This window comes from Conger conger, chromosome 19, assembly GCF_963514075.1.
Source record: "Conger conger chromosome 19, fConCon1.1, whole genome shotgun sequence".
In the NCBI taxonomy this organism is placed as follows: Eukaryota; Metazoa; Chordata; class Actinopteri; order Anguilliformes; family Congridae; genus Conger; species Conger conger.
The window spans coordinates 19383816-19407815 of NC_083778.1; the positions used below are offsets into that span (position 1 = coordinate 19383816).

General features: G+C 48.1%; 1 protein-coding gene across 2 annotated transcripts in view; it reads right to left on the bottom strand.

The window, feature by feature from the left end:
- The window catches only part of LOC133119387 (thyrotropin-releasing hormone-degrading ectoenzyme-like), a 127658-nt gene that overhangs the window by 29302 nt on the left and 74356 nt on the right, over positions 1–24000 (bottom strand). Inside the window, exons 6-9 of one of the 2 annotated variants that reach the window (XM_061229940.1) lie at positions 16016–16153; positions 14690–14755; positions 5119–5184; positions 441–652 (exon numbers count right to left, since the gene is read on the bottom strand). In XM_061229940.1, coding sequence (XP_061085924.1) covers positions 441–652; positions 5119–5184; positions 14690–14755; positions 16016–16153 — 482 coding nt within the window. The remainder of the gene's footprint in view (positions 1–440; positions 653–5118; positions 5185–14689; positions 14756–16015; positions 16154–24000) is intronic. The other variant, XM_061229941.1, reaches the window with a different exon arrangement.

Consider the following 24000-nt stretch of genomic DNA (forward strand, 5'->3'; position numbering starts at 1 on the left):
GCCATTTCATTGCTAGTTCTGAACCAAGTGTCACACCACAGGTAAAGCAAAGCTGTTAACTTTAATGTCCATGTGTATTTTGTAATGTTGTCTCATCTTGGTTTTAATTTATTGTTTTAGTTTGTTGTTACTGATTATATGTCTATACGTATATGGGTGGCCTGTAGCGTAGTGGTTAAGGTAAATGACTGGGACACGGTCAGTGGTTCTAATCCCGGTGTAGCCACAATAACATCCGCACAGCCATTGGGCCCTTGAGCAAGGCCCTTAACCCTGCACTGCTCTGAGTCTGTCTGTGGTTCAGACTGTCTGTGGCTCAGTGTGTCTGTAGTTCATGTCTGTGTTTCAGTGTGTCTGTGGCTCAGTGTGTCTGTAGTTTATGTCTGTCTGTGGCTCAGTGTCTGTGTACAGAGGGCTCACACACAGCGCGTCTCTCATACCTGGCGTTGAAGAGCTGGGGGTCCCGGGCCCTGGCGTCCATGTGGTAGATGAAGTGCTCCTGGCTGATGGTCACACAGCTCTCCAGGCTGTCGTTCCTGCTGATGGTGACCACGGGGTAGCCCATCTGCAGCGTCCAGCGATCCATCACCTCCTTAATGCTCACCTCCTTTCCCTCCCTCCGCATCGCCTGGGTGTGTGTGGGTGTGGGCACCTTCAATGGTCATCAAGGGTCATCCATTTTGTTTCACATGACAGAGATGCATACATAGAGATACAACAGGCCCCCCTTCTGCTAGGCTTTGCCCTCAATGTGTGATTCTGTACGCCACGTCTTCACTGATGACTGTGCCACATCAGGAACTAATCTAATGACTATCGAGTCTGAGCAAACAGTTTGTGAACTGTGTTTCGTCTGGTACTGGCTCGAGATGTTCCCAGAGTCCCAGTGCAAACACACAGACACAGACACACACACACACACACACATATACACACACAGTATTAGTAGTTAACTGGATTTCATGAATTGGTAATGCAAACCATGCTATTAGTATTCGTGGAATGATTGGCTGTCACAGATGGCTGCTGCCGCTGCAGTTATTAGCAGGGTGGGATATACGGCAGGTACTGAGAGGAAAGCGCTTCCCTGCCCACTGGGACAGCAGGAGTGCCCAATGCCTGGAGCACTCAGAGACTATGCTGTGTGAGGGGCAACTGCTGACTGGCCCATCGGTCCACATTTCACCACAGGTGTAACTACAGTACATCACCTGGGAAGGGACCAGCTTGTAGCCCAGTGGCTGAGGTACATGACCGGGACAGCCTGTAGCCTAGTGGCTAAGGTACATGACCCGGACAGCTTGTAGCCCAGTGGCTAAGGTACATGACCGGGACAGCTTGTAGCCCAGTGGCTAAGGTACATGACCGGGACAGCTTGTAGCTTAGTAGCTAAGGTACATGACTGGGGCAGCCTGTAGTCTAGTGGCTAAGGTACATGACTGGGGCAGCCTGTAGTCTAGTGGCTAAGGTACATGACTGGGGCAGCCTGTAGTCTAGTGGCTAAGGTACATGACTGGGGCAGCCTGTAGCCTAGTGGCTAAGGTACATGACTGGGGCAGCCTGTAGTCTAGTGGCTAAGGTACATGACTGGGGCAGCCTGTAGTCTAGTGGCTAAGGTACATGACTGGGGCAGCCTGTAGTCTAGTGGCTAAGGTACATGACTGGGGAAGCCAGTATCCTAGTGGCTAAGGTACATGACCGGGACAGCCTGTAGCCTAGTGGCTAAGGTACATGACTGGGGCAGCCTGTAGTCTCGTGGCTAAGGTACATGACTGGGGACAGCTTGTAGCTTAGTAGCTAAGGTACATGACTGGGGCAGCCTGTAGTCTCGTGGCTAAGGTACATGACTGGGGCAGCCTGTAGTCTAGTGGCTAAGGTACATGACTGGGGACAGCCTGTAGCTCAGTGGCTAAGGTACAAGACTGGGACCCGGAAGGTTGGTGGTTCAAGCCCCGGTGTAGCCACGATAAATTCCGCAACGCTATTGAGCATTGCCCCAGGGTGGATTGTCCACTGCCTCGTCTAATCAAATTGCTTTGGATAAAGTCGTCAGCAAAATAACAAATTACACAAATAACACACACCACTTACACCGTGTGCGCTGGTGTAAGGGCAACAGTTTAGGACTGAACCTGACCCGACGGCACGCTTTCACAAGTGGTCGTTCAGAGACCGCCTCTTTACGCATCCGACTGAAACCACTGCCATCGTCACATTGGCGGCGTATGAGAAACGGTCTGTTGTGACAGAAATCCGATACGCCACTATCGGCCGGTCCTAGCATCTTTAACGCTTAGGGCAGCGGAGGCAAGCGGCGTCGTTGATGATGATTGGCCGAAGCGTGTGATTAATTGCCCTGTTATTGGACACAGCAGTCCTCGGGAAACACACTGGCTAAGAGGATGAGACTTCCGCCATGACAGGGTTCTCCCCAGAACCTTTCAGCAGTCATGGCAGGCCCCGTGTGCTCAAAGCAATCACACAAAGGGAGGGTGTTGATTATTAAGGTTCTTAAGCTTTTGCACCTTAAGCCATTTCCTGCGATCTAGGGCATTAAAACAACCCCCCCAAAAAACCCTCGAACAATAAGGTTTATGAACCAGAAATCATTTAGCCTAGTGATCAAAGTAATCTTAAATTCAATTTTCTAAATCATTTTGGACTAAGGACAAAAATTAAAAAAATAAATTCATGAAAATAAACCCCAGAAGAAAATAAATATTACAAGTGAAAGTGAAAGATTAATCTCTCTCTTCAAGGTCTGTGACTATAAAACGGCTTTTTCGTTCATTATGAAAATGTGAACAGTGGCCAGAATGTTTTGCTCAACGAAATGAGGCAAATTAACGGACTGTGAGTCATCAGGGGGGAACTCTCTTTGAACTTAATTTCCGCACACACACAAAAACAAAACTAACTGTTGGGTTTGCAGCGTGTGCGGAGCTGAAGGGGAGAGGACTGTTTTCCAGCCTTGACAAAGTGAAGCGGCACGGCTTTTCTCATGAATCACACGTTGCTGCTTCCTCCGTCTCTCTCTCCTGACTGCGTGTCGGTCGAGCGGCAGACACACACAGGTGACACGGGGCAGGGTGCTGTCTCCATGACACACTGACACAGGTGGGGGCACAGAGTGATGTACCACCACCGTTACAGAACTGCGCAGAAGCCTTAGGCACCTGTATAACATTCTGTACAGATACGATTCTTTCAAAAATAATACAATGAAAGGCCCTAATTAAACATACTATACATTTTATATTACATTAGTCAGAATAGTTAAAAACTGAATCAAATCAATGTTTTTTTGTGACCACCCTTCGGCGTTAAACCTGCATCACTTCTCTGAGATATAGAACCGCAGGACAGCGTTGGCTGAGACAGTCAGCAGGCAGGTTGTTCCAAGCATGTTGGAGAACTTGCCACCGTTCTTCTGCAGACTTTGGTTGGCTCTTTGCTTCTGATCTCAGACAGCCTCAAGTTTTTATGTAAAAAGTAGTCAATTGCTTACAGGAATATGTTACTTAAATGTCTGTGTAAAATTAAATCTTTTGGACAATGAATATTTGGAAATCTCAAATGTGTTCTTTTATACTCACAAAACATATACATAATAAAGTCTAGGGTGCCTAAGACTTCTGCACAGTACTGTACATTCTTTGGGGAGATCTCTGCCGGGGCTAAACCAGAGTTTGTACTGGGAGAGGCACAGGTGGCTGACACCCCAACAGGAGAAACGCCTGCATGCTTTGACCAAAAAGACAATCCACATATCTGAGGAGCCGTGAAAACAGAAGCTGCTCCTTTCCTCAATCATAAACAGAGCACGACCGCTTTACCCATTCAGCGCTGCAACCCCGATGTTTTCAGTTAAGCACAGACCCTGCTTTTAACGGGGTGATAAAGAATTAAAAGGGTAAAAATAAAACAGGATATCACAGAATCGCTGGTGTGAGTTACTGCCACTTATTGCACTGTCAACAGCAGATGCCTCTCTCAGAGCGCCATTTGACAAATACTCTTATTTTCACCAAACTCATTTTTGCCAAATTAAAAGATGGGCTCGTATATTTTTTTAAGGACGGCACAAATCATTGGGCGAAGCTGCAGCATTATCTCGGGTTATTAGCTGAAAGGCATGTTAGGGAGGCAGGTGGTAAAAGCGTGCTGTTACGTTGTAAATGCCAGTAATGCACAGCGTCTTACCACAAAACACACCATAAAAGATCCATAATATAAAATATTTATGCACGTAGCTTACCCTTAACGAACAAAGCGCAGTGATATGCGGCACTCCTTAACAATCTGTTTAATGTGCTACTTTTAAAGAATATTTTTTAATTGCATCACTGCTTAACATTCCCATAAAACACAGCGCATTTTGAAGCCCACCGTATATCTTCCTTGGCCACTGCTAAAGAAACGTGCTTTCGTGGGCAGAGACGCCCCACTGCCGGCCCATTGACTTGTTGGAGACGGATCTCAAGGGCCTCGTTTGTACTGTATTACACAGATAAGAAGGCAGCCCCGGTATAAACACAACTGTTCCCCGTACACTGACTGGAGTAACCTTAAGACATGCGGTTTAACGGAACTTCATCCATCACAGTGATGTATTATAACGCGTGTGGACACACAGGGGCACTCGATAGCAAACACGGTGCCACTAAAACACTTCCTCACTGTTAGACCACGGCGCTGTGCTACAACTGGCTTTTTCAAAGGCCACTCCACTCCCACTTGTAAAAACCACCTCTCAATCATAACACTAATGAAAACCTCACGAGGCACACCGACACAAAACCAGTTCATTAGAGACGACCGTGTTCGTGAGAATTAACCGGCCAACACAACAGAGCGCTTCTCTGTGGGATGAATTAACCCATACGATAATTACACAAACTTGCTCATCAGTGCTCTTACACTCTGGTCTGACCTCTCCGTGATAAATAGAGATCATTTAATCAGGGGAAAAGGGTAACTACATGAGGAAAATAAATAGTTTTTCAGCAAACGGTAATTTCATTTTTAACCTCCAGCACTATAGACTCAGTGAGCGTTGTGTTTTTTCATTTATCGGAGCTACTGGGCAGTAAGCACTTGAGAGAAATCTGACATTACCTCTGTGAACTTGTTCCAAAGGTCATCTCTCGCTGCATTGCCATACATGTGCGTCAACAGGTAATCCTGCAATAAAGAGGGGAAAAAAAAGAAGCTGATTTCAATTCAGATTCCCGCTTCGTTATCTCTGCGCTGATCGGGCGTGCGAGTGACGGTCTGGGAGACGGACGACGGCGGCGGCGGGAACATCGAAGGTCATCTCCAGACACGCAGCCGAGGCGCACCTCATCCTTCAGCGTGATACGCGGTCTGTGCGAAGCCGTCGCCGGCTGTCTGCGGGAGATTTGCAGCGATCTCGTGTTGGGAGCGTGTTTGTGAAGGAGCGTGTTTCTGAGGAACGGAACATTACTGCTCAGACTGACTGGGCCTCTGTCATACTGCAGGGTATTTTTCTCCAAAACAATTTTTATCCCACGTCTTCTATTCTACCTCCGTGCACCCGACCGCATTGGCAGACTTGTCTCATTACAACACCCGCTGTAAATTCAGCAGTCCCCCCGCCCCCCCCCCCACCCCCACCCAAAACCACGTCCCGGGCACAGCTGGTTCTCCTCGCACCCCTACCGTGAGACGAGACTTCCTCCTCGCCTTCTCACACCCGTTCACACGCACGCTTCGCACGGTACCCACAAACCCATTTATCCACTTACAGCGCAATATCCCCACTTTCTGCCAAACCACTTACATGCACTTTGTCAGTCCCTCTGGGGGGGGAGACTGTCCGCTCAACACCCTAATGTAAACGCACAATATGGTCTTTTTTAAACCTCGTTTCCACGCAATTACCGGATAGAGTGCACAAGACACTGCTTCTGAAGATGTCTCATGAGTCAGGTGATGATCTGAAAGCACATTTGCTGACACAGAAATGTCGTTACTTCACTGAAACAACTTGTATTCTTGAGGTGGGGCTTTGCAGGTCATGTACAATTCAATAATAAAAACACTATTTGTCGCTGGCTGGGTGGGTGCCAGGCTGAAGCATTTATTACAAAGATCCCCAGTCCAAGAGAGGCTGCCAGGCACCAGTTTATTGACCAATAAAGGCCCTATTATGCTCCTGTGCACTGGGGATTCACCCAGCTTTTAGGGGTGTGAGGGTGAGTGTGTGTGTGTGTGCGCGCGTATGTGTGTGCATGTGTGTGTGTCTGTGCGAATGTGTGTGTGTGTGTGTGTGTGTGTGTGTGTGTGTTTGTTTGTGTTTGTGTGTTTGTATGTATTCGTGTGTATGTATGTGTTTTTGTGTTCGTTTGTGTTTGTGTGGGTGTATGTTTGTGTGTGCATCTGTGTACGCACGTCGTTTGACATGAGACCATCGTAATGAAAACCCAGTATTAAATCCCTGTCCACTAATAAATTAAAGTGACTTTTTGTAACAGCGTCACAATGGTAGTCTTGTACGCCCGCTCTGCTGAACTCGATTTCTCCCTGAGTTCATACACCACACTCACATCTCTGACCATGTCTGCACACGCACGAGGAGTGTCAGGAGAGAGGATCAGGAGAGAGGCAGGATAGAGGATCAGGAGAGAGGCAGGAGGAATGTCAGGAGAGGAGCAGGAGCAGTGTCAGGAGAGAGGATCAGGAGAGAGGATCAGGAGAGAGGATCAGGACAGAGGCAGGAGAGAGGATCAGGAGAGAGGATCAGGAGGAATGTCAGGAGAGGAGCAGGAGCAGTGTCAGGAGAGAGGATCAGGAGAGTGGATCAGGAGAGAGGCAGGAGAGAGGCAGGAGGAATGTCAGGAGAGGAGCAGGAGCAGTGTCAGGAGAGAGGCGGGAGCAGTGTCAGGAGAGAGGCGGGAGCAGTGTCAGGAGAGAGGCGGGAGCAGTGTCAGGAGAGAGGCAGGAGTAGTATCAGGAGAGAGGATCAGGAGGAATTTCAGGAGAGAGGCAGGAGGAGGATCAGGAGAGAGGATCAGGAGAGAGGATCAGGAGGAATTTCAGGAGAGAGGCAGGAGGAGGATCAGGAGAGAGGATCAGGAGAGAGGATCAGGAGGAGTGTCAGGAGAGGAGCAGGAGGGGGATCAGGAGAGAGGCAGGAGGAGGATCAGGAGAGAGGATCAGGAGCAGTGTCAGGAGAGAGGCAGGAGGAGGATCAGGAGAGAGGCAGGAGGAGGATCAGGAGTGAGGCAGGAGGAGGATCAGGAGAGAGGCAGTCATTAAGTTATTGTGGGTGTAAAATTAGATCTGCGCTGGAGCTAACAGAGCAGACGGATACCTATTTAAACCCGGCTGACAAGAGAGACGCTCTCGTTGGGTTTAACGAGCTCCCAGAAGCCGCCCGCAACACAGTCAGCCGAGGACATCCGATTCCTGCCTTTAGAAAACTCACTGATGGAGTCCTGAACGACAACAGGTCGGGATGTTCTCCCCCACATTCCCCTGCTTCATAACTGGCCTGGGCACTCAGGTGACTGATGAGAGGGGGCAAACCCTCTCCTTCTGCCCCACGCAGTCCCCTGAGTTGAGATCGTGACCCATCACATTACATGTCATTGGGCTGATGTCTTTATCCAGAGTGACTTACAGTTGATTAGACTAAGCAGGAGACAATCCTCCCCCTGGAGCAATGCAGGGTTAAGGGCCTTGCTCAAGGGCCCAACGGCTGTGCGGATATTATTGTGGCTACACCGGGGATCGACTACGCTACAGGCTGAGCCACAGGGCTGTAATCCTCTCTTCCCCCTGCACGCTGCGGGGGAGTCAGCGTGAGCACAGAGTCATCACAGGGGGGCTTAATTGGGCCGGATGCCTCTCCCTGCTCCACACAGAGCAGCCGCGGGCGTGATTAAGCCTGCATGGGGAGGGGGCGAGGAGGAGCCCCTCTGCTGCTGGGATCGGGGTGCACTCGGTCCCCGCGTGTCGCGTGTAAATCGGTCCCCGCGTGTCGCGTGTAAATGCGTCCCCCGCAGCACGCAGGCTGACACAACTGGTCCTCCCCACGTGGATCACTCCTGTCGATTGTCACTAGAGAGTAGACATAAAAAAACGCCTTATTTCATTTCCCCTGATGAAAACTACTGGCCTATATGAGTGTGTGTGTGTGTGTGTGTGTGTGTGTGCATACTGCATGTGTGGGTACGTGTTTGTATGTGTATGTCTGAGTGTGTGTGTATGTGTGTCTGAGAGTGTGTGGTTGTGTGTGTATGTCTGAGTGGTATGTGTGTGTGTGAGTGTGTGTGTGTGTGTTTGTATGTCTATGTCTGAGTGTGTGTATGGATGTGTGTATGTGTACGTGTATGTCTGAGTGTGTGTGTGTGTGTGTGTGTGTGTGTGTGTGAGTGTGTGTGTGTGTTCCATGCTTTCTGAAAGGAGAGAGACCAGTAAAAGTGAACGCATTGAGAGATTGATTGATAGAAAGTGTGCGGTTAATTCCTTAAAGGCTGTCTTGTTGTTGTTGTTCATCTTGGTTTGATGATTTTCTTAAAGACGGTTTGTTAATTCCGTCACAGCCGTTGGACTGATTTCAGCAAGTGCCAGGACGCTCTCCTAATGAATGAATCATCAGCTCCGCGGTAATAACCCAGGTTTACATAACAATTTCAAAAGCCATATTTTCTGCATAAATATTTGGGGAGGAAATTAAAAAACAAGTAACTTTTGTTGGCCTCCGTCTCCAGCGAAGTTCAGTCAATCGTGTGGCCCCAGCCCCAGTAACGGCAAACAGGAAAGGCGAGCCAAGCGCACAATTAAAGGGGCGCTTCTGGAAAGGAAAATAGCCTTGAAGCTGGGAAATGAAACGGCTGGGTGCCGCACGCACTGGCCCGCACAGTACAGGGACAAACTCAATGACACCAAATGGTAAATGGCATTTATATAGCGCCTTTATCCAAAGCGCTGTACAATTGATGCTTCTCCATTCACCCATTCATACACACACTCACACACTGACGGCGATTGGCTGCCATGCAAGGCACCAACCAGCTCGTCAGAAGCATTTAGGGGTTAGGTGTCTTGCTCAGGGACACTTTGACTCAGTCCGGGCGGGGGATCGAACCGGCAACCCTCCGACTGCCAGACGACTGTTCTTACTGCCTGAGCCACGTCGTCCCCTTACACCAAATATGAGCAACGGTGCGGTAATCTTGGAATCTCATGTCCTGTGTTTCCGTCTCCACCGTGCTTCCCGGCGGGATTCAGGGTGAACTCCGAGCTCAGAGCAAAGGGGAGACGGGGGGGCCTGGAGATCAGAGCAGAGTTCAGCACGGCTGCCCGTTACGGAGATCACAGGTGAACTTCCTCTGACCAAGTCTTGGGCTTCACCTGCGGATACACCAGCTCCGTATCGGTCTAATTGAATGTATCCACCGTCGCTGCGTGACTTGGAATAGTTTTATTCCCCCGGCAACCACTCCACGTTGGGCTTCACTATAATTGTGAATGAGTTTTAGTTGCGCACGGTTACAGTGGCTAAATGTGACCGGGCCCCAGGGAGGATCTCGCCGGGGCTGTTCTGTAATGCGATAAGCCCGATCGCTCCCCTCCCTCCCCTCCCCTCCCCTCCCCGCGTAATGGTCCTGCCGGCCGAGATTAACGCAACTCACAAAACTTTTTCCGGGGAGGAGGGGGGGAAAAAAACACTCCCGATTGTTATAAAGATGATACGCAATTTGCAGGGAGGCCGGATAACGACGGATGGGATTTTTTTTTCTCGCCGCGCGGGATAAGAACCAGATTAAACTGCGCTCCTCTCTCTTGTGAAAGGAGGCGGCGCGATTTTTTACTTACTTCCACTTCTCAAGCCGGCAGGAAGACAGAGAGCTCCCTTTGTGGCGGGGAGCCGGCTCCCATTGATGCCACGGCTCTGATAACGAGCGGAAACGGAGCCGGGCGTATCCGCGCGTTTCATTATCCCGCCACAATGGCAGCCGGGGAGCTTCGGAGAAGTCAGTCTGGCAGGTTCCGCGCAGTAAGCACTCCAAGGGGCGGCCCTGAATCCCGGTGATAATTGTGAACTGGAAGGTAACGCGCGGAGACTCTCTCAAAAGCACCCAGGTGGAGGTAAAAAAAAAAAAAGACGCTTTTCCAGGGAAGATTTACACAAGGTATCTACAAAAGGGACCGCAGCTGCCACCTTCACTGTGTACAGATACTGGAGAATATGAGATATAATAGAAATGCTAAACACACCGGAACATTCTACCACAGTGTGAAACAGGCGTCATCACACAAGCATAACACAGAATGTACACACAAGCACAGTTTCAGAATTGTCTCTCAAGCTCCTATCTTCATTAATATCCGTATCACCCTACACTGTAAAAGCCTCTGCCTCCTCAACATCAACCCCCTTCTCCAATTAAGCGCCAAAACCCCCCCCCCCAAAACATTTACTCCAGAGTAAAAATGACTGAGTCTTGTGACCACCCAAGCACATCTCCTGCAGACTGGGGCCACGGCCTCAGCTCCAGGGGTGCAGGGGGCACGACTGAGACTCTGTCCTGGGTCCAGCATGGGAGACGGGGGGTAAATATTTTTCATTTGTTGCAAAATATTTCGGAGGGACGGCCTTGCAATATATTTTGTCCCTGGCCTGAGAATTTGTAGCTGCAGCACTGTGCTCACCACAGGCACCTGCGTAGTCTAATCAACTGTAAGTCGCTTTGGACAAAAGCGTCAGCTAAATAGCACATTATTATTCATTTACTTCCGGCTTCAGTGACACAGATGTTAATAAGATGTGAACTGCTGTTCAGCCTAAAAACATGAAGTTCACGAAGAGAGCACCCATCCACACAACGAGCGGAATGCTGGGTAATCCATTGGCTCCGCCCTCCAATCTGTCACAACCACACCGTATTGTGACATCACAATGACATCATGCAGTGAGGTACCCTCCCCTCCTCTCTCTCTACTGCTGTCAGAGTCAGTCCATTGCTCATGGACTCTAAATCATTTAATGGCCTGATTGCTGCCCATATCTCCACCAACCAGAACAATACTACTTTTCCTGCAGTCTGGCCTCACAAGATGGGCCAAATAGAGTTTGGGGCGGCCTGTAGTGTAGTGGTTGAGGTGCATGACTGAGACCAGCAAGGTCGCTGGTTCGATCCCCGGTGTAGCCACAATAAGATCCGCACAGCCGTTGGGCCCTTGAGCAAGGCCCTTAACCCTGCATTGCTCCAGGGGAGGTTTGTCTCCTGCTTCGTCGATTCAACTGTACGTTGCTCTGGATAAGAGCGTCTGCCAAATGCCAGTGATGTAATGTAATGTAATGACTGTGGGTTTTAATGCTGCTCTTTGACCTTTGACCCGCAGAGGTAGCTAACAGGTAAGTGTAGCTAGCCGGTAAGTGAGCAGAATCGGAGGGAGGGTTTTAAGGGGCAGTGACTACGCTGCAGCACCCGGGCTAGGGCAGGCTTCATTGCTTCACATCGAGACGGTAATTAACCTCAATACAACAGACTGGCACATTTCTGTGGCCTCGGGAGACTAAATGCCAATGGTGATTAAAACATTTCCTCTTGCCTTTCTGCGGTCTTTAATTGATTGCCTCTGATTGATTTTAAATGAGGCTGCTACACGAAATAATACTGATTATTGGTAATTACCAGGGGCTGCCAAACTATAAAAAAAGATTTGTCCATTGATTACTCGGTGCATAAGAAGGCCACTGTATCCCCAGCATACGCTAATCTGCTTTTTGTGCATGACTGTGTAAACTTTTTGACTGAATAAACGTTTACAACGCCATGCAGGTTCCTCTCCCACCTCCCCTCCCAGGCATAGCCGGACGTAGGACTCCCCACCCCGTCAACAGCAGGTATCATTTGGGGCCTGTAACTGCACCTGGGACTAGAGCTTCAGCTGGATAAGTAGGCCACAGTGGCCATCAGACTTAGGGATTGTGAAGTCAGATTCACATTAAACCACAGAAGAAGATTAGTCGCATTAACCACAGAAGAAGATTAGTCACAGCCAAGGCAAACATCTCCCCCGTTCTCCGAAGCGACTGTCACTGTGGGCACGTCTGGCTTTTCAATAACGGACCCGGCACTGATTGAACTAATGCACAATGCAAAGACATTCATGTTTAATTAAGAATTAAATTTGAGCTTTCATTTAAGCCTCCTTATTCCAATAATGCGCGGCGCATGACCGGACTGTAATGCGCTTTGTGAGTGGAGAAAACATCTCCAGAGATTAAACTAATGCAAGATTAATGGTAACACAGATATTGGTTCCCTTACACGTTTATTAAATGTCGAATCATCCTATACAAGCATGCCTTTCCCATTTCTATCAATTAATGTCCATTAAAAACAATCTTCTCCGCAACTTCACACTGAAACGCCTAGGTCCCAGACTGCAAAATCATTTATATCTACTGTCTGAATTAATGCTGCCAAACTATATTCACATTTTTAATTGTGGTTAATCTCGGCATTACAGTAGTTCCTCCTCACACTCAACATTTCTCACTTTAGTTGCCGAGACAGATGAGCTGAAATTTTACATTGATGAGCTACAGTCTCCCGTCTCGCCACCACACAATGAACACAGGATCACCCCGTGCTCGTTCAATTCACCGCTAAAGAGAAAATAAAATTGCAATTTAAACACCTGAATAAAGTTTGTCTGAGACGGTGGGGCTGGCACAGAACCTGGTGTCAACCCGTGTGCAGCGTAATTAATCACAAAGTGTCTGCCTCCTCTCCGCTCTGTTCAAACCCAGTTCTTTTTTTCTCCATTAGCGCAGTGTGGAACTGATTAGGGATCGCAGTGGGGCGTTGTTACGGAGAATAATAACGGCCGGAACAGAGATGATGAATCCGGAGGAAGAACGAAAAAACGGAGATGGAAACACACGCGTGTGACGGTTGCGCGTGTGCGCGCGTGTTCATGTGTGTTTGTGTGTGTGAGTGTGTGTGAGTGTGTGTGAGTGTGAGGAGATGGTTCTGAGACTTTGAGAAGCGAGGATGAATGCTGGTGGTGTGTGTGTGTGTGGGGGGGGGGGGGGGGGTCACAGCACAGGCAATGGGGGGGGGGGGCATCAATCAAGCAGTGGGCCCCCACAGGGACGCTGGACCCTCAGGGGCTCCTGGGGAAAACGACCCCCACCCGGGGTGTCCAAAAAAACAACAAGGGGGGGGGCGGCTCAAAGCCCCAGCAGGCTCTGCTGTGAATGAAACATTCATCACCCCCCCGCAGGCCCACCACCGCTGCATTGTGGGATAGCTCAGAGAGCCAGGAAACAAGAATAATATCATAATAAATGCCTCCGTGTGACACAAACAACAATCCCTGGAGACACACAGGGGCCATGTATAATGACCGAGAGAGTGATCCTGTTGTTAATAATAATAATAATAATAATAATAATAATAATAATAATAATACATATGAATAGTGAAGCAGTTTTCTCAAACTCAAAGGGCTGTACAGTGCATTTACTTCCACAGCTTCCACAGTAAGTTAGGCTCTTACTTCCATAGGAGAGAGAGAGTGTGTGTGTGGGTGTGTGTGTGTGTGTGTGGGTGTGTATGTGTGGGTGTGTATGTGTGTGTGTGTGTGTGTGTGTGTGTCTGTGTGTGTGTGTGTGTGTGTCTGTGTGTGTGTGTGTGTGTGTGTGTGGGTGTGTGTGGGTGTGTATGTGTGGGTGTGTATGTGTGTGTGTGTGTGTGTGTGTGTGTGTGTGTGTGTGTGTGTGTGTGTGTGTGTGTGTGTGTGTGTGTGTGTGTGTGTGTGTTCTGTTGTTCTGCAATGAACGGCCTGCAGGGTGGCCCGTAGCGTAGTGGTTAAGGTAAATGGCTGGGACACGCAAGGTCGGTGGTTCTAATCCCAGTTTAGCCACAATAAGATCCGCACAGCCGTTGGGCCCTTGAGCAAGGCCCTTAACCCTGCATTGCTCCAGGGGAGGACTGTCTCCTGCTTAGTCTAATCAACTGTATGTCGCTCTGGATAAGAGCGACATACAGTTGATTAGACTAAGCAGGAGATGTAATGTGATGAACAGAACGCATGTGATTCTGTGAGAACGAGACAGGCCCTCACAGATAAGATGGACGCGTGCGTCCAGGCTGAGGGGATGTGAACCAGGCCATGAGGCCAGTGTGCTGAAGGTCGCTCTTCCGTCGACATGTTTTGTTTCAGTGTTCTTCTGGGCCCGCGTGACATTCAACAACCTTTTACTTTTCCCTCGTAAAAAAGAAAGTGCCTGTTGACCCGGGCGAGTTTCCGCGCATCGTCCCAACTCTGAGTCCACTGAGGGACCGCCGAGGGAGAAAGCGGTTCACACGTTTCGCAAAAGCACTCGCATGTGTGTGTGAGAGAGAAAGAACATTTTTATATGCTCTGGCAACAGATATTTATTTGTCACGCCAGGAGAGAGAGAGAGAGAGAGAGAGAGAGAGAGAGAGAGAGAGAGAGAGAGAGGGAGGGAGGGAGGGAGGGAGAGAGAGAGGGAGGGAGGGAGGGAGGGAGGGAGGGAGAGAGAGAGAGAGAGAGAGAGAGAGAGAGAGAGAGAGAGAGAGAGAGAGAGAGAGAGAGAGAGAGAGACAGAGAGAGAGAGAGAGAGAGAGAGGGAGAAGGAAAGCACTGTGAGATTGAGATACGCAGTTGTTGTACTTACATTTAAGCCTCTCTGGAACACCGGCTGCCCCATGACATTGGCCAGCATCCGGATGAGCGCTGCACCCTGTTCCAGAGATTAAGAGAGAGAACATTACTGACATCACTGACATCACTGACCGAGATCAGCACCGCCCTAACCCCCACACTGACCGCACGATGCCCTCTGTCTCCACAGGAACACCACACTGAATAATGCAATAATGCAAGACTGACACACTCCCAGGGTACGGTCTTGTCCTCCTGACACCCAGGAATGACACAAGTGTCTTGAATGAGGAAAAACATGCATCTACAGGTTACTTGGAGGGGGGGGGGGGATTAACAAGGTGCAGCTGCAAAAGAGCATGCGTGCTCAGACAACCTACCCTGTAAAAATAAAGGCGGATTTTAATTGAATATCCCTTATCTTAAGAGATATACTGAATAGCGCTTGGGGAAGACAGAATTGAAGGTGTTCGTTATGAGGACGCGGGGAGAGGTCACGGTCCTGACAGTGTGCCCCGTTCTCCCGCACCACGTTGCGGCGTTCGTTACCTCGGATGGCCCGAGGGGGGGTAAACTAAAAACCCAGCCGGCCCACAGCGTCTGAATCCCACACTCCTAATTAGAAACAGGGATAACCGCGGAGTCGGGTTCCCGTCTCAGACCGCGACAGAGATTCTCATCCCACAGATTTCTCATTTTCTCACCAATCTCAAATTGGATGATTAATCCCCCGTGAGCTTGTGCGAAACATCGCATTGTGTGCCCGTACTCGCCTCTGCCCCAGAGAGTAATGATGTTTCATATACTTTATGAAATGTATGATCAGATCAGGGACTTATTCTTACATTTATATCTGTATATTTTAATTTAAGTTTTATTGAAGTTTTGACTCCTTGAAAACATTTAAAAAGACATTATATCATCTATCTGTCGTTGTATTGCCAAAAGGATTGGAGCTACCCTTGTGGACGCATGCATTTTACAGTTTTCACTCTGTTTTTACTCCATGTAAAACAGTGGTCACCAGCCCTGTACCTGAAGATCTACTGTCCTGTAGGTTTTCACTCTAACCCTGACAATAAACACCTCATTCAACAGCTAGAGCAGGGCTGCCCAACCCTGTTCCTGGAGATCTACCATCCTGTAGGTTTTCACTACAACACTAACAAAGCAACACCTCATTCAACAGCTAGAGATTTTGTTGAGCTGATAATTAGTAGAATCAGGTGTGCCAAACCGGGGTTGAAATGAAAACCTACAGGATGGTAGATCGCCAGGAACAGGGTTGGGTCCCACTGTTCCAGAAGAAACAGAAGGAATGGCGGGAGGCCCCTCTCACCTTCTTGTAGGCGATCCAGTCGAACACGCGGTCGATGTCGGAGGCCTGGTACACCTCCTGGGAGATGGGGTGGGAGCTGGCCAGGCCGTCCAGGAGCATCACCTCATGGAGCACATCCGTCAGGAACCGCTGCTTCTCCTGCGCGCCACAGGGGGGGGGGGGGGGGGTCAGAGGTCAAAGGGGTCAGAGGTCACCAACAGTCAGTCTGATGCTACTGCAGCCAAATGGCTAGCACAGACCACAGACTCACTTACACCGAGGCCCAAGGCAATCTCCTTCCCTCAGTGAAGCCTGTGGGGCGACATGGCTCAGGCAGTAAGAGCAGTCGTCTCACTGGCTCAGGCAGTAAAAGCAGTCGTCTCATTGGCTCAGGCAGTAAGAGCAGTCGTCTCATTGGCTCAGGCATTAAGAGCAGTCGTCTGGCAGTCAAGAGGGTTGCCGGTTCGATCCCCCGCCCGGGCTGTGTTGAAGTGTCCCTGAGCAAGACACTTAACCCCCAAATGCTCCTGACGAGCTGGTCGGCGCCTTGCATGGCAGCCAATCGCCGTCGGTGTGTGAGTGTGTGTATGAATGGGTGAATGAGAAGCATCAATTGTACAGCGCTTTGGATAAAGCCAACCATTTACCATTTACCAAGCCAGGAAGGCAGCAGCTTTTAACAGTAGAAAACTTCATTGCGACAGATTAGCAAACTAGCTAGCTCAGTAACATGGATACAGATAGATTTGATTTAAAAAATGAAAAGCTGCCTAAAGTCCTGTATTGAGCTCTATGTGAATAGGGTCTAAACCATACCCCAACCACAGCCTGCAGGAGTGGTGTGGCCTGTAACCACTGAATAGGAGCAGGCTACCACCACACTACGTTTCAGTTTCACCTTCAGGATTTGCATTGACACAAATCTGTGCCAGACGAGAGATCCAAGCTGGAGCCAAGAACAATAACACAACTGAGTTGCAGGAACCGTTGACCAGTCCTGAAAACCTTTACAAGTGGTGTTCTGGGAAGCGTGTACGGTGAACTGGGCCGCTTCGGGCCGCTTAGCTGCTGGGACTGTCGAGTTGACAGAATCAGAGCCAGACGGAACATTCCACGGAAAAAATGCACTTTGGCGGTCTTTAAAACGGGGCCTTCCACATAAATGAGAAAAAAGGGCAATATATTTTTTTTAGAGCTCAAGGTCTGGCTGGCTATTTGTTCAGCCAGGGACACGAACAACATCGGAAAAGTCTTTGAAAACAGCCGTAGACACTCAGAAAAGAGGAAGGGGTCAATTGCTGGCACTTTACCCGTCGAGAATGCAGACAGTGACGGATTCTGCACCTTGTCCTTGCTGTCGGACTGGGTCGACAACAACGGCCAATTGAGCAGGCCAGTGCAAGCAGTGAAGGCCAACACACGCACACACGCACGCACGCACGCTTGCTCGCTCGCTCACACACTCACACTCACACTCACACTCACACTCACACTCACACTCACACTCACTCACACACTCACTCACACACTCACTCACACACTCACACTCACACTCTCACTCTCACTCACACACTCACTCACTCACTCACTCACTCACTCACTCACACACTCACACACTCACTCACTCACTCACTCACTCACTCACTCACACACTCACACACTCACACACTCACACACTCACACACTCACACACACACACACACACACACACTCACTCACTCACTCACTCACTCACTCACTCACTCACTCACTCACTCACTCACACACTCACACACTCACACGCACACACACACAGGTGTCCTGTTAATGAGCAGCACGACATTGTGGGTAGGGCTGGATTCAGGTTCAGGCCAACTGCTTTGCTCTCTATAACGTGCTGGTCGCCTTGTCGCCAATTAGTGATCAAAAAACTAATTTGGACAAGAGTGCAGGTTGTTAGACCAGTAAACGGTCAGCCCAATTCCAAATAGTGGAGACTGACTTTTTAACCAAGGGCCGTTTCCAATTCTGCAGTTGGGTTTCCATCTCCCACTAATCACCCAGTGAGACCCAACAGCCTGCACTAAGCTTCTACATACGCTTAGCTTACAACATCCTCAGGTTATAGCAACTTTAGCACATAGATCTAACTCTCTGCTTTTCGGGAAATAAACACCTGCTTGCTTTTTAACACTTTCAGGTTGTGGATATTGTTGAAGTGGTTTGTCGTACCGCAGGTGGATTTCAGGCCCGAAGAAAGAGTTAACCGCACTGGCATCGCAGGGCTAACAAAATGGCACCGGAACAAGAGAAGCCGAGATTAATCCCCCCCATCACCCGGGGACACACGGAACAGTAAAAACCAATAAAAACAGGCCAGACTTCTGTTCTTGCACTACAACATAATACAGTTATAATCTGCGAAAAAAAATCTGTTTCATAAACTCTTTTGTAAGGGGTGGAGGAAAAAAAAGAAGTTCATCCAAGTTATTTATTTATTAATTAATTTTTTCATACTCCACAAATGTTATATTTAGAAACAGGTGTTTTCGGCTGCTCTGCGTTCTGCACCAGGACAGCACTGGATGAGCGGACCTGAAGTTGGGGAAAAGCTAAACGAGGAGGCCGGGTTCACTTAGCGGGATATCTTTAATGCGCGATAGGCACCGGAGACGCACCGGCCTCCCCTGCCAGACTCCGGGATGGGTCCCCTGCTTCCGGAAAGGTCCGGCCCAGAAGGGCCCCTTTCAGCCGGAACTTTTGTTCTCGTCCCGTCAAAGAAATTGAGATGAGACTACCTCTGGCGCCGCCCCCGGGTTTTAAATCAAGGCTGCGATTAGCATCATCGAGCGGCGGTGTGATTTAACGACGGCCCCGGTGACTGCGCAGTGAGGGAGGAACGAGGACAGGCCGCAGACAGTACATCAAAAGCCCCGGCAGGAGCGGGCCGCAGCCTGGGGTCACAGCCCAACGCACGCACGCTAATAACGGAACAATGCACTCGCTTTAATTATTGATTCAACTTATTAGGCAAAAGGGCCGGCCATATAATCCCTCATAAATCACTCTATGCTTATATAGTCCAATAAAGACTTTATGCTCAGACAGCTTTGAGAAACTGAGGATCCTGGCGTCAGGCATCTTGCTCCCGGAGTGCAAACTAAATCATTCCAATTCAAGTGCCGAAAGTCAAGAATTCCCCAAAATAAATCAGAAACAGCGGGGAATCAACATTACGTCATACACACTCTTTTTAACAGAAACATATTTATGATACTTTTTTTTTTTTTTAAACAATCCAGTTCTGCTATATTGACACCACACTGCTTCTACCTTCCAGATGGTTTATCCACTCTAACCTAAGTTCATCTGATTTGTTATGGATTCAGAGGCCAACTGGCTAATGTGTCCTGAAAGTGTGCAGCACTCCATCGGGGAGGGGTACAGAAGCAAAGAACATCTGGAGTAACGGGGGCCTTAACCACTGCCTGGTCATATTTATTTCAGCTTTATTTCACAGGGTGAATACCAGCCACTCATTTCAGCATAGTACTATGAAACAGGCTTTAAAATATAATATCGTGGTACTTTCTAACTTTGTAGCTTATACTCACTGAGCACTTTATTAGGCAATTATTAGGTATAAATGATAATATTTAAGCAGCCAATCATGTGATACTAAATGCATAAAAGCATGCAGGCACGGTCAAGAGGTTCAGCTGTTTCTCAGACCAAATGTCATGATGGGGAAGAAATGTGATCTAAGTTACTTTTACCATGGAATGATTGTTGGTGCCAGACAGGGTGGTTTGAACATCACAGAAACTGCTGATCCGTGTGATTTTCACACATAACAGTCTCTTGAGTTTGCAGAGAATGCATAAGAGCATCTCTAAACAGACAACATGTCAAACATCTAAGTGGATAAGCTACAGCAGCAGAAGACCAATAAGTCTAAAAAATAAGTCTAATGAATACCTGATAAAGTGCTCACTGAGTGTTTATGTATCCAGTAAATACCTGGTAATAAAGGTAGTTAATGGTTTATGTTAAATAAAGCGCTAGCACACGAATATGACCAGGCAGTGAATAACGCTGGGAGGCTCTGTCCAATGAGATTGGCCAGGTAGGGAAACACAAAAAAAGTGAATCTTTCCAAGGACCGTATAGTCTTGTATTTACACTTAAAATCTTATTTTTATTACTTTTTCACCAAGAAAGACAAAAAAATATTGCCAATAATGTCAGACAGTTTGACTCATTTCAACGGGGCGAGGCTGTTCCGACTCAAGACGAAGAAATCTTAAATCTCACCGGAAGGCGAAAACACTTCTGCTCCGTATAAAACGGATTGTTGTAAAAAGTTAACATTCAAGTCATGACATGTTCTTTAAATAAATAAACACTTCTTTTTTTTTTATAAAGCCGGGGCTCCCAGAAGTGTGATGGAATAAAGATAACCTGTCTCTGAGATTGTCTTTACTGTCTGCAGTCTGTACAGTGCTTCTCAGCTCATTCGCACGACCTACTTACCAGAAGGTTTTTGTAACCAGGAACACACACACACTGGATTTAACTAATCAAGGGCATTTTTGATTGTTTCAATCCATTTTTTTTGTATAGCACTCTTAACAAAGGGCCATTGTCGCAAAGAAGCTTTACAGAGAAACTGGTCCCCAAGAGTACGGCTAGGGCAACAGCGGCAAGGGAAAAACTCCCTGGCCAACAGGAAGAAGCCTTGAGCAGAACCTGACTCAGTAGGGGAACCCATCTGCTTCTGGTTGATTTGTTCAAATCAGGTGTGTGAGTGTGTGAGTTCCTGGTTACATCAAAAACCTTCTGCCAATTGGGCCCAAGGACTGGAGTTGAGAAACACTGGCTTGGCATACATTAACAGTGCCCCACAAGAATTGTGCACAAGAAGAACACTCCAGTGCACAAGTTTGAGTGAGCTACTATTAAAGGCACTTCACCTGGCGGTTTTAAGCACGCTCGCGGTTAATAGGTTATCCCTCTTATCTTTGTGTATTTTCCAGACAAACGGAAAATAAAAATGTATCGATCAACGTGCCAGCCAGCATTTAGACCGGTTAAATGCATTTATAATCACAGAAAAGTTCAAAGCTACATTCTATCAGAAACATGAGTGCAATACATCACAACAAATGGGTTTCCTTAAAGGAAATTTAACGTCGGCCGTTTCGCGGTTATGATTGATTTCGAACGCTGTTCGGAGGCACTGCTATGACTTATAATCAGCAGCCAGGAAGACCATGCGTGAAATATGAAATATGTTTACATCTACTGTCTGCTCTCCAGGATTGGACCAGAATTGTTTAATCTAAAATAAATATTATTTTAAAAGAGGCCATTACATTTTCCAATGAATTTTACAGCAGGCTCGTGTAGATGGCGTGTATTATTAAACAGCCTTTTTCTTTGTTCATTTAGGCCAGAAATGAAGACTAACCCCAAACTGAACTGCACAAACAAGGAGGTAATGAGTAAGTTTCTATTCACACCTAACCAAACCAGAGCAGGAACATTTTGAACCGCTATATTATTTACCGTGTTCAGGCAACGCGCTCCCAACGCTGGCGATACGGAATACAAATTTCAAGTTGGTCGTTCTTAATTGCCTCTGCTTTCCGTCTATGGCTGGCTCTATCACACAGAGAAGTGTAAATACCCCACTGCCACTCCTCACCCCAGAACCCTCCGTTCGAAACCTTCGCTCTGCCAACACCAACCGCCTCCGTCCTCACAAGACCAAGCTCTGCACCATGGGCGACCGAGCCTTCTGCTCGGCTGCTCCCCGCCTGTGGAATGCCCTCCCCGAGTACCTGAGAGCACCGCAGACCACTGATGCTTTTAAAAGAGGACTAAAAACCTACCTCTTTACCAAAGCTTTTTCTTAGTTTTTATATTTTATACATGCCATTGGGTGTTTTATTCCCTGTTTTTACCCTGTAGCACTTTGAGATTTGGTCTCCAAATGTAAAGTGCACTACAAATAAAATGCATTATTATTATTATTATTATTATTATTATTATTATTATTCCGACACCTGACTATGAACATATTGATAACCTGCAGTCATTACAATTTAAAATGTGCCTTCTTATTTCTTATTTGTTGCTAATTAAATTTATATTCAGAGCAGACAGGGCCCCGTTCCCTGGGGACTGAACGGACACGACTCGTTATCAACCCACCTGACCAAAGCAGAGAGATCGCTTACGTTTCTCCTTTCTACCTCCCTCACCGACGGGAATTAAAATCGATATCGTTTCGCCGAAATACCTTTTATTCAAAAAGACAATAGCGCAACTCGGTTAGCCTAAGCGGTGGCATCAAAGCCAATCTTCCGCGATTGATTCCACGCGTGATTGTTTTGGAAAAGCCAAGTTGCGGCGGGCTGGGCCCTCTTAATTTCCCCGGGCGTTATAAAGGGCAGGACACCGCTCGAGTGTTTCTCAGAGAAGTGAGGGAGTAATTTACTTTTAATCATCTCTTTCCTGTCAGACACCGCACAGTGGCTGTGGATGTCACCAGGGCCGGAGTCGCTTGTCAGGGAAATATCAGCGTGAGGTCCAATCAGGCGAGGCCGCTTTTGGGTCAAGGCCCCAGGGCTGGGTCTACAGCAGGGGGTGTCAAACTCCAGTCCCGGAGGGCCACAGTGTCTGCCCGTATTTGTGGTTTCCTTTCAATCAGCAGCTAATGAAGGCCTTGAGAACAAGGCGTGTGAACAAGGTGTGTGAACAAGGTGAGTCCAGACCCTCCAGGACTGGAGTTTGACACCCCTGGTCTATCGGGACAACCCAACCGAGACAGGGCCGATATCAGTCAGCCCCATCACAACGCTGCATCAGAGGAAGGAGCTGTGGTCTAGCCCACGTAAACCAGCCTTCCCGAACACGGCTGAAATATGAACAGCCCTGTGGAGTCAGAAACACATTTGTTCTACAACCACACACCATATTAACAATGAGAACAGCAGCAAGAGCCGCAAGATCAAAGCCTTTGGACCACACGCTGCTCGGAATGAAAAAAGCCCAAAAATATTGGAGACGATGCAATCTCTGACTGTGTTAATGGGCAACCGTGTGCAAAAGGAGGTTTTCAGCTTTCCAACAAGCTAAAGAGTTTCTCAGCCGATCTCAGATAGAGCTAAAGCTAGAGATTGTGTTGAAAGCACAAAATGGAGTCAACGTGTACGCAATCTGCATAGGCATTACAGCACACAGAAAAAGTCAGGGATAGGACAGCCAAATGGTAAATGGTAAATGGTTGGCATTTATATAGCGCCTTCATCCAAAGCGCTGTACAATTGATGCTTCTCATTCACCCATTCATACACACACTCACACACCGACGGCGATTGGCTGCCATGCAAGGCGCCGACCAGCTCGTCAGGAGCATTTGGGGGTTAAGTGTCTTGCTCACAGCCCGGGGCGGGGGATCGAACCGGCAACCCTCCGACTGCCAGACAACTGCCCTTACTGCCTGAGCCATGTCAACTTCATGACAAATGACAACTTAAAGCCAGTTTATAGTCCAGCGACAGTGCTGTGACTGGCTACATGTAACGGATATTGCTGGTCGCAGCGAAGCTTGGTTTATACTGGAGTGTGTTTATATTTTTGCTGTTGAGGACAATGACCGGTTTATGTTGGGTGACAATACAACTTTCACAAACGTTCTGCAATTTCAGTCGAGCGACACTCTGTCACTGGACTATAAACAGGCCTGTAGAGACACACTCTGTCACTGGACTATAAACAGGCCTGTAGAGACACACTCTGTCACTGGACTATAAACAGGCCTGTAGAGACACACAAATGTTTTATACGGGAGCATTCCCCTATAGCTCACATAACATGCCATAAACATTAAACCTTTAATTCAATAAGGTTTCTTTTCCTCAGCACCACCAGACCAAATGTAAATCCACAATCCACGGCAGGCATACAGTGTGTATCGCCCCCCCCCCCCGCCCCGAGCAACAGCTCGGAACCTAAAGACG